General features: G+C 54.5%; 1 protein-coding gene across 13 annotated transcripts; it reads right to left on the bottom strand.

The window, feature by feature from the left end:
* Positions 1-66: 66 nt before the first annotated feature.
* On the bottom strand, positions 67-13,000 carry CAPG (capping actin protein, gelsolin like). Of its 13 annotated transcripts, none has more exons than XM_072951535.1 (11): positions 12,618-12,662; positions 12,020-12,075; positions 6,138-6,173; positions 5,804-5,976; positions 5,544-5,698; positions 5,190-5,357; positions 3,812-3,961; positions 3,385-3,477; positions 2,780-2,912; positions 825-913; positions 67-237 (listed from the first exon to the last, which is right to left on the bottom strand). In XM_072951535.1, exons 3-11 carry the CDS (start codon positions 6,158-6,160, stop codon positions 172-174), a joined length of 1,050 nt encoding a protein of 349 aa, XP_072807636.1. In that variant the 5' UTR covers positions 6,161-6,173; positions 12,020-12,075; positions 12,618-12,662; the 3' UTR covers positions 67-171. The 13 variants fall into 13 exon arrangements, with proteins under 13 accessions (XP_072807636.1, XP_072807638.1, XP_072807637.1 ...); XM_072951537.1 differs by having other exon boundaries at positions 5,804-5,973; positions 12,618-12,644; XM_072951536.1 differs by lacking the exon at positions 12,618-12,662 and adding an exon at positions 12,596-12,614.
* Positions 13,001-19,070: the final 6,070 nt, after the last annotated feature.

Genomic DNA, 19,070 nt, shown 5'->3' with positions numbered 1-19,070 from the left:
GAGCCAGGTGAACAGGCGGGGCAGGGAGAGTGAGCCTGGGGGCAGGCAGTGTAGGCAGAGAGCAGGAAGGGCGCTGGTCTCCTTTATTGAGCATCCGCGGGGGCACCTCGGCACTGACCGGGAAGGCAGAGTAGCCAGCAGGCAGGCAGTGGGGCAGGGAGACACCTGCCTTCATTTCCAGTCCTTGAAGAATTGCTTGAAGATGGGACTCTCGCGGCCCTGGGGCAGAATCTCCACCTGCAGGGACAGCAGAGGATGTCTCGCTCACAAGGGGGCCACCTCTGCCTCTGTGGAGGGCCAGGGCCATGGAGGAGGGTGCCGGGCACTAGGCCTGAGCTGACACGCCACCCAGACCAGGGATGCTCCTCCAGATAAGCCAAGAGATGAGCAAGATTACAGGCATGCAGGCTGAGAAAACAGACTGCTTCAAGGACTCGGGTGCAGGTCGAGAGGGGCACCAATTGCACACGGGCTTTACCAGCTCTCCTCAGAATGACCTGTGGTGTCACTGGGCTGGGGCAAGAAGGGGCGGTACCAGCTAGGGACCACAGCCCAGAGGAGGCGCATGTGCTGTCCAGAGGCACACAGGCTCGCTGGGCTCCCGGGGGAGTGGTGCCCAGCACCCCCTTAGAAAATAGCACATATTGTAAATCTCTGAAGGGCTGAGAGGGGTTTTCCCACTGGGCAGGTCTGGGAGGGAGGCCTGGCTGCTCCTGACTGCCCCAGGCCTTCCTGCCCTCCTTGTCCCATCCGAGAGGCGGGAGGCCATGGGGAGGGCCCCAGGAGGGGGGCACGGGGGCACAGGGGCACGGGGATCGCCTCACCTGAGTGTTTGCGGGGTACCGCATGCGGGAGATGAAGTCCTCGGCAACCTGCAGGGCTGCCTGCCGCTCCTTCTCGTTAGCTTTTCGCCCTGGATCATAGGGAGGAGAGTTTTCCAAAGAGCAGGGCCCCTCTCTTGCCCACATCCCATTTCTCTTGAGATTTAAGGGGGTCCACAGAATAGCTGGCACCTTTGAAAATAAATGGACCAGGGGTATCTCAGTGGCAGAGTGTGTGCTTAGCATGTGCAAGGTCCTGGGTTCAATCCCTAGTACCTCCATAAAATAAAGTAAGATAAGATAAAATAAAAAATAAACTAAAATAAAAAATTAAACCAAATTAAGTAAAATAATCAAATTAAATAAAATGATAAAATAAAATAAAAGGACCAGGAGGTGCTAAGAATGCTGAAGGGCTCTCTGGAGGTGGGAGGTCAGCCCCTCCCAACCTGGCAGCTCCAGATGAAACCTGCCCTCTGCCCGCTCTAATCGTCAAAGCCTTCTGCTCAGACCAGGGCCCCAGGGAAATTCCAGGAGAACCAATGTCTCCCTGGCATCAGACTCCAAGGCCCCTCGCCTCTTGAGTCTGTCAACTGCACTGTTGTCAAGCCTTTTTCGTAAAACTAAATAGGACCAAAGGGTGTGATTTATTATCCATCTTACTCCCACAAAGCCAGATGCCAACATCAGCTTAATGGTTATGCCAGCAAAGAGCAATAAAAGGGAACAGCCCGGTCCTCCCTCCCGGCCTGCAGGCGGTCCCTTTAACCAAACTGTGCTCCCCTTGTTTTTCCAAGGAAGCAAGGCTCTGTGGTTGGCTCTCCAGCCAGGCTGTAAAAATCTACTTAGTGAAAATGTATCTGAAATGAATGTGCTGTATCCTGCTTCTGTGATTGCAAGACACTTCTCTTCCTGGCTCCCAAGCTTCCTGTTTCTCCTCTGGGTTCTCAGTTCTTCTTTGGGATTAAATACACTCCCGTGGGCATCTGGGAACATCACCCCCCACCCCCATGGGCAGAACTGGTTCCACGGGAAAGGTACCCAGAGGCAGGGTACCTTTCCCAGCAGCACTTCTCCCCCTCCCCCACCCGCTTACCTCTTAGAAATCTGCCCGGCCTCGTGCCACTCCTGACCCGTCCCTGAGGCAACAGTGTTACTGCCCTGTAGCTGCCAGGCTAGAACACCTCATACTCACCCTCCTGGCTGAGACTTTCTCTTGGTTTTGCTTGACCCCGCAAATATTTACTGAGCAAATGCTATCTCCTCAAGACAGCAGAGAGAATATGTTTCCTGCTTTCAAGAGGTTTCTAATCTGGGCAGGGTGATGGGACATCCAAGAAAAGACAGCACAGAGAAGTGGCCCCCTGTATCTCTCAGAGACCCAGAGCTTTGTTTCAACATTTTCAGAGTGGGATCTAGCCAACAGGCTTCCGCACAGCAGTGTCTTATTTCCAGCCAGTGCAATCTCCCGGGAAAACGAGTTCTACTGGTTTACTATCCACTGCGTAAAGGGAGATTTAATATCTAAAGTCTGTCTGTCACACCGCAAGGTAGAATGGTAGGAACGGGGGTCCCAGCAGCCCTGAAGGCCCAGGAGAGCTCTGTGCCAGTGGTCCTCAACATGCGGTCCCTGGACTGGTGGCACGGCCTGGGAACCGGTTAGATGGTTAGACGTGCAAATTCTCAGGCTCCGCCCGACACCTTGTGAATCAGAATCTCATGGGGTGGGGTCCAGCTATGGGTTTTAACAGGCCCTCGGGTGCTTCTGAGGCAGGCTAAAGGTTCAGAACCTTTGCCTGGAATTAAGGAGCCAGGACGGCAAAGAGAAACCCCTCAGCCATGGAGGCGCCCTGAGGCTGCCTCTGAAAGCCGTCGGCTGGCTGAGCCCTGCTGTGGGGAGCCCCCCGGGTCAGAGCAGCCGCAGGGGTCTCAGGTCGGGGTGGAGAAGCCCCACGTACCCTTCCAGATGTAGATCTTGCCACAGAGCCCGTTGTCCAGCACAAAGCAGTCGTCGGGGATCAGCAGCTCAAGGGCAAAGGGGCTGGAGTCGGCCACCTTGGTCAGGTTCATCTGCCCGGTGGCATCAGAGACCTGGGGGAGAGTGGGCAGCGCTGGATCACCCTCCTCCCCGCAGCACACGGAGCAGGCCGCCTCTCCACCCACGGCCCCAGGCCAGAGCAGCAGACCTGACCAGAGGAATCACGGCAGGCAAATCCTGGGCCCCACCCCACCCTCACTTCACCCTCAGTCACTGCCTCCCAGAGCCCCCAAGTTCCTTTGGAAATTGAGGAGACTCCAAATTAACAAACAAGTGCAAAGCATTCAAAACAGTAAAGCTTGGCTTGTTTCAAACCTCCTTCTCCAGAAGGGCGGAAGTGACTGGCGCGCCTCTCCTCGGGGGCCCGGCCTCCGCCCACTTCCCATCCTCCTCTCCCTCCGAGCCCTGGGTAAACCAGCCTGGTGCCAGGCCCAGCCTGCCCGCTGCTTTCTCCTCTCCCTTCAGCCCCACGCACACCAGGCTCACACCCCCTGCCGGGTCCCAGGGCAGGCCCGGAGCGCCCACCTTATACAGGGCCGCAGCCTGGGCGTTTGTCCGGTCGGCTGTGAGGTCTTCCTCGGGGTTGCCCTCCTTCAGAGCCGGCTTGGGGCCCAGGACCTGCAGGGGCCAGGGCAGGCCATGTTTCCAGGGATTCCCGGGCACCTGGCCTGGACCTTCCCACCCCATCAGGCCCAGGGCCACCGCCTCTGGTGGGACAAACTGCGTCTGCTGCACAAGGGTGCCAGGCAGAGGTGGGGGGGCTAGGTCCACCTGCCCGGCCACAGGTCTCTCCACCCTCAGGGAGACTTGACTCTGAGTCCCACCAAGGTAGCCACTGAGCTAGCCAAGCCCTGAGCAGCGCCCCACCCACCACCTCCGGGTCAGCCCCCCAGCTGATCACTGCCTCTCTCAGGAGCTTCCAAGCAGAGGCCACCGGCCAAGTCCTCTCAACCTGGATCATGTCGGCAGGCTCCTCCCCGTCAGTGATGATCTCCACCTGGGCCTTGCCCTGCCGCTCACTGTCCCGGATGGCCAGGGCCAGGTCCCGCGCCTTGTTACGCTCCAAGATGTTGGACTTTGCACCACACCAGGTGAAGATGTTCTGGAGGGCAGTAGGGAGGATCAGGTTAGAGCCAGCTGCCTGTGTCCACAGAGCTAACTGTCCTCGGAGGCAAGACGATCAAAGACAAGCAAGGGCCATGGCCTCTCTGGGAACGGGAATGACAGTCTGTCAAGAGGGTTTCTCCATCTCCGTCTGGCTTTATGTTTCTCTATATCACGTATGTCATACATTTAAACATCTTTATCTTGTTTATAATCTATCTTCCCTGACTAGAAAGCAAAACTCAAGAGGGCATGAGTGTTTTGTTTTGCTTAGCCTGGCCCACTGCTGTGTGCCCCCTGCCAAAACAGAAACTGGTACGTATTTAGGCCCAGAACAAACATTTATTGTCTATTTATTGAATATTATTTGTTGAGTGAATAAATGGCATCCCTGGGCCCAGAATCTCACACGCCTCTGCACCCCTACCAGGCACGGCCCTCATCGCCTCTCCTGAGACTTCCTTCCTCTTCCAGACTTGCTTCCAAACAGCACCTGGGTTCATCTTCCTGTCCCAAATCTTCAGCACCACAAGATGAGGTCCAGCCCCCTAGACTGTCAACCTCCTTCTCACCTGGGTCTCGGCCTCCTTAGCAATTTCCACTCCCACCGCTCCTGCCCCCACCCTGGGTCCCAGCCGGGCTAGATCCCTCTATGCTGACGACATGCATGTCTCCACCCTCCTCCCCTTCAGTGCCTTGGCTCACCTGTCCCTTCCTGGAATGGCATTTCCCCTCTGGGAAGGTCCAGTCAAATGGCGCCTTCCTGGGGCAGTGACTCTGGCTTAGGCCAGAGGGCCCCTCCCTGCCCCAAGCCTCCCCCCAGCACAGCCACTCCTTCTCTTAGGACCTTCATCACATCCAGTCATGAGGTCACAGCCAGTGATGGACCCGCAATTTGTGGTCCCCAGGCCGGCTGAGAGCAGGGTCATCAATTCACTGAGTGAGGGATGAGTGGACTGATGAGCGCACGGTCTGGTGGGCAGCTAACTCAGACCCACAGAGGCTCCAGAAGGAGAGAGTAGCTTCTAGTATTAGAGGCAATGGCTAGACAGCGGAGGGAGGCTTCTGTCCTTACAAATAGGAGGCTGTCTCTAATGGCTGCAGTGGTCCGCTCGCAGTGTGCTTACATCTTCTCAGCCTCTCTCCCCCTGCCTTTGCCTCTGGGTCCCCGCCCTTTCCAAACGCAGTGCCAGCCCGGCGGGTGCTCGGTCGGCCCTGCCCCACACCTGGCCCAGGTCGAGGATGAAGCAGTCCCCTGTGTTGAAGCTGTCCCAGCTCAGCGGCCGCTCGGTGGCCCGGATGTTCTTCTTCCCTTTCACCTGGTACAGCTTCCTGATGGCAGCCGGGGCGGCCCCTGAGGAGGTCTTGTGAAACGCTGACTCCACGCCACCTTCCTGCAGCCCAAATGGCCAGCCTGAGTGGGCTGACCCAAGGCCTGAGCATCCCACACCCCGTCCCCCCGGGAGGCGGGCAGAGAGGCGGGGAGCACCCTGCCCCAAGGGGGCACAGGCCTTTCGCAGGGCAAGGACCAGCTGGAAGTGGGGCCGGCTCTGAGAGAACCGCGGGAGGCGGGCTCTGACCTGGTACTTGAGGCCGTGCGGGAAGTAGCTCATGAAGAGGTCGGACTCGTTGCCCTGCACCTCCCGGTGCTGCACAGGCCGCTCCCCGAGCAGGGTGTTGAGGTGCACGGCCAGCACGGCGCAGGCCCCCTGCTCATCGCGGGATGACTGCTGGCCTGGGGCGGGTGGGAGGTGGCAGGGCACGGCCCGTGAGACCCATGCCGGCCCCAGGCCCTGCCCGGGCCAGTCTCCCAACCAGTCCTCCCAGCGCCCTTACCTACCTATCCACAGGTGCAGGTGGGAGAGCTCTTCCAGGCCATTGTACAGCACTAGGTAGGAGTCCCCAGAGAAGAAGATGCCCTGGTTCTCTCGGGCCACTGGCACTGGCTTCAGCTTCTCCACCCGCCATACGTGCAGGCCGGGGTGCCGCACCGAGGCTGGGAACGGAGAGCTGCTGCGGGAGGGGAGAGGGTCGGCGGGGGACAAGGCCCCTGAGGAATAAGCCCAAGCAGAGAGACCTGGGCAGGCCGGGGGACCGGGACGTGGGGGAGAGGAGGGGCAGCCCTTGGAAGTGAAGAAGGGGAGGGGTGAAACGGGATGGGGAGCACAGCCTACCTCTGAGGGCCGGGTGTGTACATGCTGTTTCCGGATCTGAAAAGACAGAAGAAGCCATTATTATTACAAATGCTGTTCCAACCACCCTTCACGTTAGTCTGGGGAGATCTTCCAGGTGGCCAAGTGCCTTCATACTCATCAACTAAGTCACCTGCAAGAACTCAAGAGGAGATTATCTTTGGCTCCATCATGCAGGGAAAGAAACTGAGGCAAAGAGAGTCTAAATCCCAAGTCACACACTTGAGTGACTAGTGAGTGGCTGGTGACAACCAGGTTTCTGGCTCCTGGACCAGTATCCTCCCCTTGCTGTGACCTCTCGGCCACACCTCTCTTCTGCTTCCAGACTCCTAACTCGGCATCACACGAGGCAATAACTGCTTACATCTGAAAAGTCTAAAAGTCAATGACTTAATAAATAAATAGAGAACAACAAAAAAAAGAGAAAATCAAGAAGCTGATTTTGGGAAAAATCATTAAAATTGATGATCTTTTAGGGAGGTGGGTATAGCTCAGGGGCAGAGGGTATGCACAGCATGTATGAGGTCCTGGGTTCAACCCCCAGGACTTCCATTAAGAAAAGAAAAAGAAAAAAATGATGACCCTTTAGACAAACTGACTACGAAAAAGAAAAGACACAAATTTCCAGTACAGGGCTATGACCATCACTTCAGATTCTACAAGCATTAAAAGGATAAAGAGAATATTCCAAAAACTGTATGCCAATATATTCAACAACTTGTGTGAAATGGGGAAGAAGTCCTTAAAGGGCACAAATTGTGAACGTTCACTCAAAAAGAAATAGATTATCTGAATAGTTCTAATATCTATTAAAGAAATTGAAACTGTACTTAAAAACTAACTCCCCTCCAAAACATTCCATGTCCAGATGAATTCTACCAAAAACTTAAGGAAGAGATAATACCGGATCTACACTCTTCCAGAAAACGGGAGAGAGCCCCTCACAATTCATCCTCTGCTGCCACCATTATCCTGAGATAACAAAACCAGATCAACGTATTACAGAAAAGAAGATTCAACCAAGATACCCCAGGAACACAGAAACAAAAAAAATTAACAAAATTTTAGCACACACAATTTAGAAATATATAAAAAGCTAAAACATCATGACTAAATGAGGTTTATCCCAGGAATGCAAAGTCGGTTCAGCATCTGAAAATAAATCAATAGAATCCACTCTATTAACCAACCACGTCAACAATTATAAAATCATCTCAACAGAAGCAGAAAGGGGATTAAGAAAAAAATCTACCTCCATTCTTGATTAAAACAACCCAAAGCTTTCAGCAAACTAGGAATAGAAGGGCACCTACCAAAACCAACCACCCAACCGAACAAAAAACCTCAGGGCAAAAAACCCTACAGCTAACATCAGACTTACTGCTGTCTCTAATGCTAAGCTCCCTCCCCGGGGAATTTCCCCCATTCCCAGGTCTCAGTTATCACTTCTGGACGCCCAGCTCCACTCCAACGCCAGGATGGTGAACATCACCTTTATTCTGTAGGTCAGAAAGAGCAACCTTTTCGGGACAAAAGTTATTTAGGGAGAAAAAAAGTGCTCAAGGCAAGCATTAAAAAAAATGGATTATCTTTGAAAAAATTCCGCAAATGCGGTAGCTATTGCTTCACTCGCTGTCTTTTTCGTGTATTCCCATCAATAGAGGGTTTCTTCCGTTGGCTGAAATGCGGAACCCACCCCAGCATGCACTGCAGCACAATTCATGCTGTGCAGCCGGACAGCAGGCCCCTGTGGTGCCAGGGCAGGGCCGGGGATTGCAGCGTTAAAAGGCAAATCGGCACCATAGGAGACTCTTGGGGGCTGCGGAAGCAGGAAGGGCAAAGAGCAATCTTTGGGGGATGGATGGGAGAGCAGAGGGCGTTAAGTCTGAGTAGGAAACAGAGGGAGAAATAGGAGCAGTGGTCATGGGTGTAAAACACCACATGAATTAAGACTTTCCTATTCCTTCCTAACTTCCAACATAGCTGAAGGCGTTTTTGGAACCACACCTTCCCAAAGGGCGGAGGCAGTGAGGGGGAGGTTTGGGGGAGGGAAACTTTAGTGGTTCTCCATCCTACAGAGGGTCACATGCTGTTCCCACATCCCATGGGCAGCTCAGCCTATGACTCAGGCCCAAAGTGGTGAGGTGGCCGCCCACAAGCCCAAGCCATTGGGGAGAGACTGGGGACAGCGGTGGCAGAACAAAAGAGAGAGTGTCGGCTGTTTGTTTTTTGTGCTGCATTACCAACCTGAGAGCTCAGGCCACAACTCAAAAGCAGGCAGGCCTCCCAGAGCCACTGCAGGGTTTTAATGAGAGAGGCTGGCCGCCTGCCCCAAGGCTCTCCACCCTGGCCACCCGTTAGAATTATCTCAGGATCTCACAAAAACACAGAGGCCCGGGCCTGGAGATTTGGATTCCACGGTGCCTGTGCATCTGCATTTTGAACTGTGTTCCAGATGGTTCTGATGCTGCCAGTTAACTCTGTCCAGAACAGCATCTCACACTTGCTTGCACATTAGTCATCTGGGGGCTTTAAAAACATCCCAGTGCCCAGGCCAGTTAAAACCAGACTCTCTGGTGTGGAACCCAGGTATCAGCATGGGAGAAGTTCTAACACTGCCCCCGGCCTTCTGCTCCAGGCTCTTGCAGGCAAGCGTCCACCCGACTTCAGTCCGGCCTGTCACTCCTCTCCCTCCACCCCCTCCGCTCAAGACCACAGCTCCTTTGCTTCCTCTGCAAAGGAGCTCCACCCTCACGTCCATCAAAGCCCTACCACCCCTCCAGGCCCGCTTCAAGCCCCATCTGTCCGAGGAGGCTTCCAGAACGTTCTGTAGCCTTTGCCTTCTTTGGGAGTGCTCCCTGACCTCTCACCTAGGAGCATACCCTTCAGTTCCTGCTTACAAGCTGAGAGTGACCTGACAGCTCTGTGTCTCAACCAGAGCAGGGGACACACCTGGCACTCCTGCACTCCTCAAGCAGCCCACGACAAGGGCTGCGTAACTCCATTCAAGGCCTATGCTGGGAGTTCGACACTGAGCAGAATGGGTGGGGAGGGGCACACAAATGAAGAAAGAGACATGCATGTCTCATGGTCTAGCTAATGGGGCGGTGAAGCAGGAAACCATCACAGCGCAGACAACCCTCCCTAGACTGTCACAGAACCACAGATGTCAGCATTAGAAGGCGAATCCTATTCCACATCTGCCTCCCAAAACCTGGCACAGAAATCCCTTCTATACACCCCTCGTTATCCTCTTCTTGGACACTTCCCGTGACGGGGAACTCACCACCTCACAAGGCAGCTGCTTCTATACCTTTAAGCCGTTACTTCTTCCCACTCTACCACAATGTGCTGAGTTGTGGCCACGGCCATCTCCCCCACTAGATTAGAAGGGCTTTGGGGGCAGGAACTGTATTTTGCCTCTTTTGATCTGGCTGGAACCTCACACTGTGCCTGGCACCCTGCAGGTGCTCAGAGAAGGAGTTGATTAGCTGGACTTGCTGGGCTCCAATTACTAGACCAAACGGAGCCTAAGTGCCTACAAGATAGCACAGGATTTCAACAGGCAGGGGCAGCCCTGGAGGCAGAAAGCAGGGCTTAGGGGTCAAGTCAGATCATCATGGGGCTGGGGGAGGATGTGCGCCCTGCTGGCTGTCCCACAGTCCTGACTTAGGAAGGAGCCGGCCTTCGAGGACATACAGGGGTGGGAGGTCGGTCATGCTGGACAGCTGTCAGAATGGCCAGTCCTCCCCAGATCCCAATTCCACTGATTCCCAGCAGGTCCCTTCACCTCACCCTCCCTGTCTGCCCTTCCATGTGAAATGCAACAGCTCCTACCCCTCTCCCCAATAATGAGTGAGGGGTGGGTGTCGGCACTTCTAGAAAGGAGGCCAGATCCCCCTAGCCTGGAATGTGGGCGTTCGCAGGAGCTGGGTCCAGAGGCCCGGCCTGGGGACTCCTCAGCCAGTGCCCTCGGCCCTGACACCAAGAAGGACTCCAGCCCTTTCCTCAACTCCACCTTCACCTCCCTCCCTCCACCCTCCCTGAGCCAGACCGAGCCAGACCCTCAGCTGGAGTCTTGCTGAATCTGCAAAATAACGGACTGGGCCACACAGTGAGATCAAACGCTCGGCCTGCCCCACCCCAGCCAACCACTCCGACCCACTCACCCACAGTCAACACAGCCCTAACTTAGAAACAGGCATCCTCTAATCTGAATGTCCCTCCGGGCTGGCCGAGGGCCTTCGGGAGTCTGGACACTTGGCGTGGTGGTCTCTGTCCGGAAGCCCCGACCCAGGAGCTCCTTATCAGTATTGTGAACCCAACCCACCTGTGCAGCTAGGAGGCTCCCGTCGGATAATGTATCTGTCCAGACAGGGCAGTGAGCTGAGCACACCAGTCCTGGACAAAGAGGCTTCCAGGAACGTGAGTTGGCTTCCAGCCCCCGCAGCCAGCCCTCACCTGCCCACCTAGGAAGGTCCCGGCCAGCGCAGCCAGGTCCTCCCTCAGCCACCCTCCACTGTCACCTCTCTTAGTTGCTCCTCTTCCTCCTACATCTGCTTTTCAGGCTCCGTTTCCTCCCAGCCTGCCCCACCCCACCTTTCCACTTCCCTTGCCTTCTTTCTGGGCGGCCCCTCCATCGGCCCCACCCTTGGGCTCCTCCCCCAGCCTGTGCCGAGGCCCTGTCCTAGGACAGGAAAGGGTAAACTGTGCTGGGGCTCTGATGGAGATCTGGCACTGTGGGCTGCCAGGGAGGATGGCAGGGCTGGCTCCTCAGAGGCCCTCACGGCGAGGCAGGAGGCCCACCCCAGCTCACAGCGCCCCCGCAGTGGCCTCAGCCAGCTGCAGGCGGGGACTGGCAGCTCTGAGTCTGGGACACGCGAGGGAAACCACAGGAAAGCTGGGACTGGCCACATGCCCCACGCACCAGCCTCATGGGGCAAGCGCGGCCGCCGGCCCGGCCTCTGCGGGGTTAGTCACTTTTCCTGGGTGGGGTCGCCGCCTCTGCACCATGTTCTCCTCCTCCCCGGACCTGTCTTTCTCCTTGCCCTGAATGCAGACATTTGATTTTTTTTTTTTTTTAAGTTCAGTTCTGAGGGTGTAGCTGAGGACTGTGAAACACTTTTGCAGGGTCCTGCACCCCGGAAGCCTCTGAAGTCCACCCCTGCTCAGCTTCTCCTTCACCAGGTGTTAACTGTCACAGTCTTGGCTCTGGGAGCTCTGAGGGACAGCACCGAGAATAAGCGTGCCAGAGCAAGTCACTTGTGCTTTCAGGGCCTCCATATCTCCTTGGGAGAGTGAGCAAGCGAGTTGGACCAGACTAGCTCTAGGGCCTTACGATGTGATGGAGGCAAGATGGCCCCTGAAAGCACAAGTGACTTGCTCTGTGATCACACAGGGAGCAGGAGGCAGAGCAAGGGAGCTTCCATTCCCTCCAGAGCCTGCTGCGGAGGAGGCAACAGAGTGCGTGTGTGTGCCAGGAGAAAGTGATGCCGCCACGCACACAGGGCCCCTCAGCCCAGGACACTGGCCCACCTGTCCTGGACACAGGCCTGGCCTGGACCCGGGCTAGTCAGCAGGCTAGTTAGAGTTAAGACGTAGCCTTCAAGTGGCCCCACCCAGGTGGCAGCAGTGGGGGCAGTGAAACTGACTCAATCCCTTTGTTAAAATTTCTGGACCGGAACAAGTTAAGAAGTTAAATATTTTCTTCAAAGAACACAAACTCTAGCTGGCACCTGAGTGTCTCCACGGCCTTAAAAAGAGGGTAGTCTGGGTTGGAATCCCAGCAGGGTCTTGTCCCCATGAGACCAGAGGCTGGGCAGATAACCTGGTAGAATGGAAGGTTGGAAAGTTTGGCTACTTACTGGTGATGCTTCCTCCAACAAATGACTTAGCTTTCTGGAGCCTCCCTGTGCCCTATCTGTAAAATGGGCATGAAGATAACTGTGAAGATTTAATTAGATGGTATAATTAATTAGCAAATAATAGATGCTCAATAAGCTTAGATGGCTTTCTTTTCTTAACACAGTTTACCATGGAACCTCAGTAACAAATACCCTGCACCTCAGGATGCAACGTCTCTGCCCCCTCCCCCAGCTCACGGTTTAGCAAGAGGATGGAAAGTTAAACCACAGATCACCCTTCCTGGCCCTGCCACCACCCCGCCCCAGTGAGATTCACTTTCTGGTCTGCACTGGTGCAGAACCCGGGTGGCTTTTTAGCTCCGGACTCCGCAGTGACCAAAGTCACAAGGATGAACGAGTGTGTGCTCTCTCCCCACACTGGGGCCTCACCTGGCTAAAAAGGTGGCTCCATCACCACAGGGGAAAAAGAGGTTTGCAAATTAGCAGAGAAACAAAAGAGCAGGACACTCGGCCCGAGCGCCCGGGAACTCTTACAAAGCACGCATTAATGATATTTTCTGGTAACCAGACTCTTACATTTGTTTTTTATCAGACTCACAGTTTTCCTCCCCGCCGGTCTCCCCAGCAGGAATGACCAGTTCGTCCCAAATGGAGTCAAAGAAAGCATTACTTTAGCACGGACCCGCCCCCTCCCGCCCCTCCTTACGGGAAGCCAGGAGACGTGAATAGACACGTGGGTGCGGCCCTAAGAGAGGAGGGGGAAGCGGGGCGCCCCGAGGAGGCGGCCCCGAGCCAGCTGAGCCCCCGCGTCCGGCGCTGAGGAGCCCGGACGCCGGGTGGTTAGAGCCCAAAGCGCGACTTGCCTGCCACCGCCTCGCTGGGTTGTTCCGGCCGCGGTCCCCCCCGGCCCTCGACATCCAGAAGCCGCCCCGAGTGAGTCAGAGGGAGGGGCCGAGCGGACCTGGGCCGGCTGGGGGCGCTGCTGAGCCCGCCCCTCGCAGCAGCCCCTCCCAGGAGACTAGGGCGCCTAAAGGCACCTAGACTGGGGGCGGATGCTGGGAAACTTGTCCAGACCATGGCAGTGTTCGTGGCCCATTCAACTGATCGAGCCTTGGCCTCCATCAACATGGCACAGCTACTGTTCTTTGAGTGCCTACTGTGTACTCAGTGATCTTGTTCAGTCCTCACACTGTCCTCATCATAATGAAGTCTCCGGGAGGCTCAGAGAGGGTAAGTAACTTGTCCAGGGTCACACTGCCAGTTCAGTAGCAGAACCAGGATTCTAATTCAGGCTGGTCGGGCATCAAAGCCGGTGCTGGAGCTGCAAAACTCACCCTTCTCCTCTTTATTCAGAGGAAAACAGGCCGGCCAGTAGTGTCTGCACCTGGAGGCTGGGCCTTCAGAAGTGAGTACATAGCACGTGGTCCACACTTCCATATTGGTTTCTGAATGGAGCCATGCCAGCAGGAGAACCCACCAAGAGGTCAGCTAACAAAAGGCATTAGGATTAGGGTGTGGTCCCGGACACAGTGGTAAGAGGACTTTATCCTTTCTTGGAAATCGGCTTGAAAATTTTCCAACAGCAGGACTTTCTCTAAGGCCCTCTGATGGGGCCTGAGCTAAGGGAAGCCGTTCAAAGCCTTGTTCTGGGCAACACTGGGCAGCCACACTCTGCTCCTGAGGAATGCTTTGAAACTACCCTCTTCTGACCAACTGGTCGCCTACAGATTCAGCCTAAATATCCCTCTTCTGAAACATTCAGTGACCTTGACTCCCTCCTCAGTTCTCCTAGGTGCTCCGGGCATCAGGCCACTGGGCCATTAAGGTCTACAGACTCCATGGGAAAACTTTTCAGCCACACCCCAGGAGCAAAGATGAAATTGCATCCACGAACAACCTAGTCAGCCCTTGGCTTCTGGACAGCTGAACCCTGCCAAGACCCTGCTAGGCGTAATCCTCCCAGAGCATTCCCATGTCCTACATTTTTCTCTCTCTCTCTCTCTCTCTCTTTTTTTTTTTTTTTTTGGTAGGGGAAGGTAATAAGGTTTATTTATTTATTTTTAGAGGAGGTACTGGGGAATGAACCCAGGACCTTGGGCATGCTAAGCATGCGCTCTACCACTTGAGCTATACCCTCCCCCTCCCATTTCCTACATTTTAAAGGTAAAATTTACAGTGAAATGCACGCATCATAAGTGTACACGTGGATGAGTTCTGACATATGCAAACACCCATATAACCCACAGGATATAAAACACTTCCACCACCAGAAATTTCCCTCACCACCACTTTTATCACCTGTCGCTTTTGCCTTCCCCATCACACTGTTAGCTCCTCTATCCCAGAGACTATAACAGGTCATTCCCTGCGATCCCTGCACCCACCAGAGCACCCAGCAGGTAACAGACACTCAAAATAATTTTGTTTTTACCTGAATGTATTAACAGATTAGAAAGCAAAGTCCCCAAATTCTAGTACTGCCCTTAGCCTCATCACCTTGGGAAAGTCACTTAAATCTTCCGAACTACAGGTTCCTCCCATGTGAAGTGAGGACAGTTACCCCAGACCTCCTAACCCGAGGGATAGTGGGGCTCCAATGAGTTGACCTACGGGAGGCACTTTGAGAAAAACGAAGTCCTAGACATGTGGAGGATGCCATGGTCTTTATTATTAATGGAGTCCTAAGACAAACATCTGGCTGAAAGAAACCAGGACAGGGAGGCTTCGGAGACTGGCTTCCGGCCTTTGGCTACTTGGGCTCTGGCCAAGGTCTGGGACCTCCCAAGGTGGCAGCCTGTGTCTGTGGACCCAGGCTATGGACTGATTTCCCGAGCTAAGAATTTCCTGAAGTTGCAAAGGATCCTCCCCAAGTGAGTTTCCCAGCCTGGCTTCTAACTACCTGCCATGTGGCCCTGTCTGTCCGAGCCTGTTTCCCATCTGTAACATGCAGGCACTAGACGAGGAGTCCCTTCTGGGTCCTCTGACTCCAATCCTGAGGGCTGATCAGGCTAAGCTGTTGTACTTCCTCAGCCTGGGGGGATGACAAGGGCCTGTCACAATACCTAAAACTTCCAATGTCACTACTCTGCCAGAATATTCCCTTGAAGGCATTGATTTAGGATGCCGCTAGCCTTTACATTTGACTTGCAATGAATTTTTCTAGATCATTTCAACTGCTCTGAGGAATAGCCAGGGGTCTGGATGGCCATATTTTCTGAATAAAGCTCATGACTAGGAAGTTTGTTTTCAATCACTGCTGGGTGCTCAGAGGCATCCTGGACTGTGACACCCTGGAATTCCTTGGTGATCTGTAGGGAAAATGGGATTGTCCAGTACAGCATGAACGGGCAGGCCAGGAGAAGCTCGGGTGGAGCATCATGGTGGCGGGGAGGGCACTGAGTGATTGGGGCAGGAGGGGTTGTCCCCAAGGAGGACACGAGAGGACAGGTTTACCCCCTCAAGGCCAGTGTCACACTGGGTCCTCAACACCACTGTACGGTCATAAGAGCTAACACTCTTGAGAGTTGGCACTATATGCCAGGCGCTGCCTTCATATGATTTTCTCATTTAATCCTCCCATTCACCCTCTAAAAGTAGATCCTCTCATTATCCTCATCTTACAGATGGAGGCATCTTACAGAAATGGAGGCAAAGTGGGATCAAAATAACTTGCTCCAGGACTCCCTTAGTAAGTGGCAGAGCCAGGTAGGACACCACGCCTCCCCTCCCAACCACTGCACCCAGCCTCTTGCGGTGGAGCGGGGCTGAGACAGCCGCCCCTCCTCCCTGCCAGACCCTGCTCTCCCTCCTCCTCTCCCAAGGCCTGTCCTGCTCTTAGCGTTGAATGCTACTGCCAGCTCAGAGTCCTTTGCAGATAAGAGACTATCTCTGCTCACCCTCCAGATACTGTACTTAAAAAAAAAATTATTTCAAAATAATTACAGACTCTCAAGAAGTTACAAAAGTAAAGCAGAGTGCTGATACATGCTACTACCTGGAAGAATTTTTTAAAACTTCGTAAGAGAAGGGGAGGGGATATAGCACAAGGTCCTGGGTTAAATCCCCAGCACCTCCTCTAAAAATAAAGCAAGTAAGTAAACCTAGTTACCTCCCCCCTCTAAATAAATAAATAATAAAACTAAACAAGGCTTAAAAAAAAATCATGAAAGAAACATTGTGAAAGAGGCCAGTCACAAAAGATCACATATTATATGATTTCATTAAAATGAACTGTTCAGAATAGGCAAATCTTTAGAAACAGGAGATAGATTAGTGGTTGCCTAGGTCTGGAAGGGTTAGGGAATTTTGGGGGTGACTGCTAATGGGTATAGGTTTCTTTTGGCGGGGTGATGACACTGTTCTAAAATTAGATTGGGGTGATGGTCACACAACTCTGAGAATATACTAGAAAACATTGGATTGTATACTCAATAAAGCTGTGAACAAATGGAAAAACAAAACAGTTTTGTATGTTTGAGTGGTAAGGCCAGCCTTGATTCATTTGCACCCCACGTTAAAAAAAAAAAACTGTAGAGAGAGGTTCCACGTACTTATCACCCAGCTTCTCCTAATGGGGACACCTTGCATAACTACAGTGAGTGTACCTTTCCCTTTAACCTGTTGCTCCTGAAGACCCAGCGCCTTTTCTCCAGGGCTTAAGAGTTCGGATCCTGACAATAACATCTCACCCGTGCCCCAGGCTTTACAGTTTACAGACCTCCTAAACACCACACACACACACACACACACACACACACACACACACACACCTGCCACATGATCCTCAAAGCAAACACGTGGGCAGGGTCGCCCCATTTCTTGGCTTTCAGGGTCACAAGAGTCTTCCTCCCTCCCAGGGCTCCTTCTGTAGGCTTGTTAAATTTGGCAAATAAAACTTCTGTCTGACAACCCTGAAAGGTAATCAGCTGTCAAGTGCTCAGCCAGCCCTGGGCGGATCTGGTCATCATTACGGGACACCACTGACCGCAGACCCTTAAGACCAGAAAAGGTCCCGGACCATCGCCTCGCCCAGCCTTGCCCACCGGGGCCTGGAGTCCTCGGCCCGGTCTGGCTTTCTCCCCCTCCTTTCTCTCCTGGCTTTCCACTCTGGCCTGGCTCGGCCGGAGACCAGGGCACGCCCGGGCCAGAGCGCACCCGTCTTCGTGCCTCTTCTGCGCGTCTACCTATTGGTCCTGCCGGCACCGGCAGACACATCGCGGGGTCGACCGGTAGGCAGCAAGGGCCAGAGGGAGCCCGGCTGGAGTTGCGACCCCGCGCCAGGCCTAGTGGCCAGATCCAGAGCCCTCGGGGAAAAAGTGGAAATAAGGACGGCACCACGCGGGGTCCGGGTGGGACTCCCAGCCCCAGCCCGAACTACAAATCCCAGCAGGAGCGGGCCGCGAGGTGGGGCCTCGGGAGCGACGGCCGGCGATCCCCGCGCCACGCCCGGGTCCTGGGGGCCCTTGGGGGCGAGGTCAGGAGGACCGCGACGCTACAGCGGACCTCGGGACACACTCACACTCGCACACAAACACACAGGCGCGCGCGCGCACTGGCTGTGTTGGCCCCGCCTCCACGAACTACAAACCCCAACAGGCCGTGGGCCGCGGGGCGGGGCCTCCGGGAGGGAGGCGCTCCCGGCCGGAAGCTAGAGTCCCGCGCGGTGGGATTCCCCAGCTCCGGTTGGGGCTCGGGTCCCCCCTGCCGCGGGGAGGCGGCCCTGCTCTCCCAGCAGCCCGGCTCCTTGCCCCGCACACAGTGCTCCACCGTGAGGCCGCTGGCCCCAGCCCTACTCCCCGATCCTGAGTGCCGCCCCGCCTTCCCGACCGAGCTGGGGCTGTCGGAGAAGGGGATGGCAGGTGGGCGCTTGGGCCAGTCTCCTTGCAGGGACGCAGTGTGCCTCCTTGACCTTCTTCTCCATCGCCTGGAGCGAACTCCCTTTTCCTGGAGGGAGGAGCAGCCCAAACCCTGAGGCAGGACTAAGCCTGTTAGGGTATCTGTATGGCCTGCAGGTCTCCTGGAGAAGCCCAGGGAAGGCCAGGGTCCTCCTGAGTCCTGGGGTGTAGGTTCGGATGTTCGATCCTCGGTGTCTGACGGCTCTTAGCGCCCTGCACCCAGCCATCAGCTATACATGGCAGAGCCAGGTAAGGCGCAGGGGCTGCCAGGAAGTAATAACCCGGGCACTCTTCTTCAGTATGCTCCCTCTCAAAGTGCTCTGTTCACACCTCAGCGTCAAGCACCAGGACTCTTGTCCTAAGTCCCAGGTTGCATAAGGATCCACTGAGATACTACAGAAGGGACTTACCCAACCCCTTCTGTGCCAGTCAGGAACTGCTTGGTGGGGTGAGCCGAGCTGAGGTCTCTCTCCCTAGGCCTCTTCTCAGCTGATTTCTGGCTCCCAAGTGAGGATTCAGGTTACACCTGTATCGGGAGCAGTGACACCACAGTGGCCAGCAACACATTGGACTTTCTGTCTCCAACCCCATTTTCAGCGTTTACACTTCCTGATCTGACCATATACTGCTGTGTCCCTGACCATCAAGGCAGATAGGAAAATACCTGACTTTTGAAGGTCTAGCCATGACCCTGTAATGTCAGTGAGATTTTATTCTTCTGTAAGTTAGATTAAGACCAGCTATTTCCTGGAAATATTCCATTTAATCTTGAAATAATTAGAAACGACTCCAGAAAGGATGTTCAAAGTAGAACACGCAGATTCCTTTTGGTAACAGGAGTAGGAGTCACATTAACTAGTCAGGTGGTCTCTAAGCATGTCCATTGCTGCCTGGGAAGTTACCAAAGTCTTGGTTTTCCAAGTATTTCTGTTAAGACAACCAGCCTTTTGTTGAGTATCCCCTCTGCCCCTAGATACCAGAGATAGGTACCATAGAAACTTGGAGACAGCCCATGCCCCAGTCCCTGTGCTCTTTGTAAGAGCCCATTCTCTCCTGCTTTCCAGGGCGTAGCACTAGACTCTTGAATCAGTAAGAGCCTATGTGACTTACCCACGATGTGCCAAAGCCATTAATGCCTATCCCTGCTTCCTGAAGAT

The sequence above is a fragment of the Vicugna pacos genome, chromosome 28 (assembly GCF_048564905.1).
Source record: "Vicugna pacos chromosome 28, VicPac4, whole genome shotgun sequence".
NCBI classification, from domain to species: domain Eukaryota; kingdom Metazoa; phylum Chordata; class Mammalia; order Artiodactyla; family Camelidae; genus Vicugna; species Vicugna pacos.
The sequence above is the reverse complement of the archived record's forward strand: the minus strand, read 5'-3'. Positions and strand labels throughout refer to the sequence as shown.

What these genes read in the sequence shown, in the direction of transcription:
- CAPG (XM_015238763.3), bottom strand. Translation starts at nt 6,160, where the DNA reads ATGTACACACCCGGCCCTCAGAG. An exon ending in AGCCTGCCGACATGATCCAG is followed by an intron (nt 3,478 to 3,811) that starts GTTGAGAGGACT and finishes TGGCCCCTGCAG; the next exon opens with GTCCTGGGCCCCAAGCCGGC. An exon ending in GGTACCCCGCAAACACTCAG is followed by an intron (nt 238 to 824) that starts GTGAGGCGATCC and finishes CTGTCCCTGCAG; the next exon opens with GTGGAGATTCTGCCCCAGGG.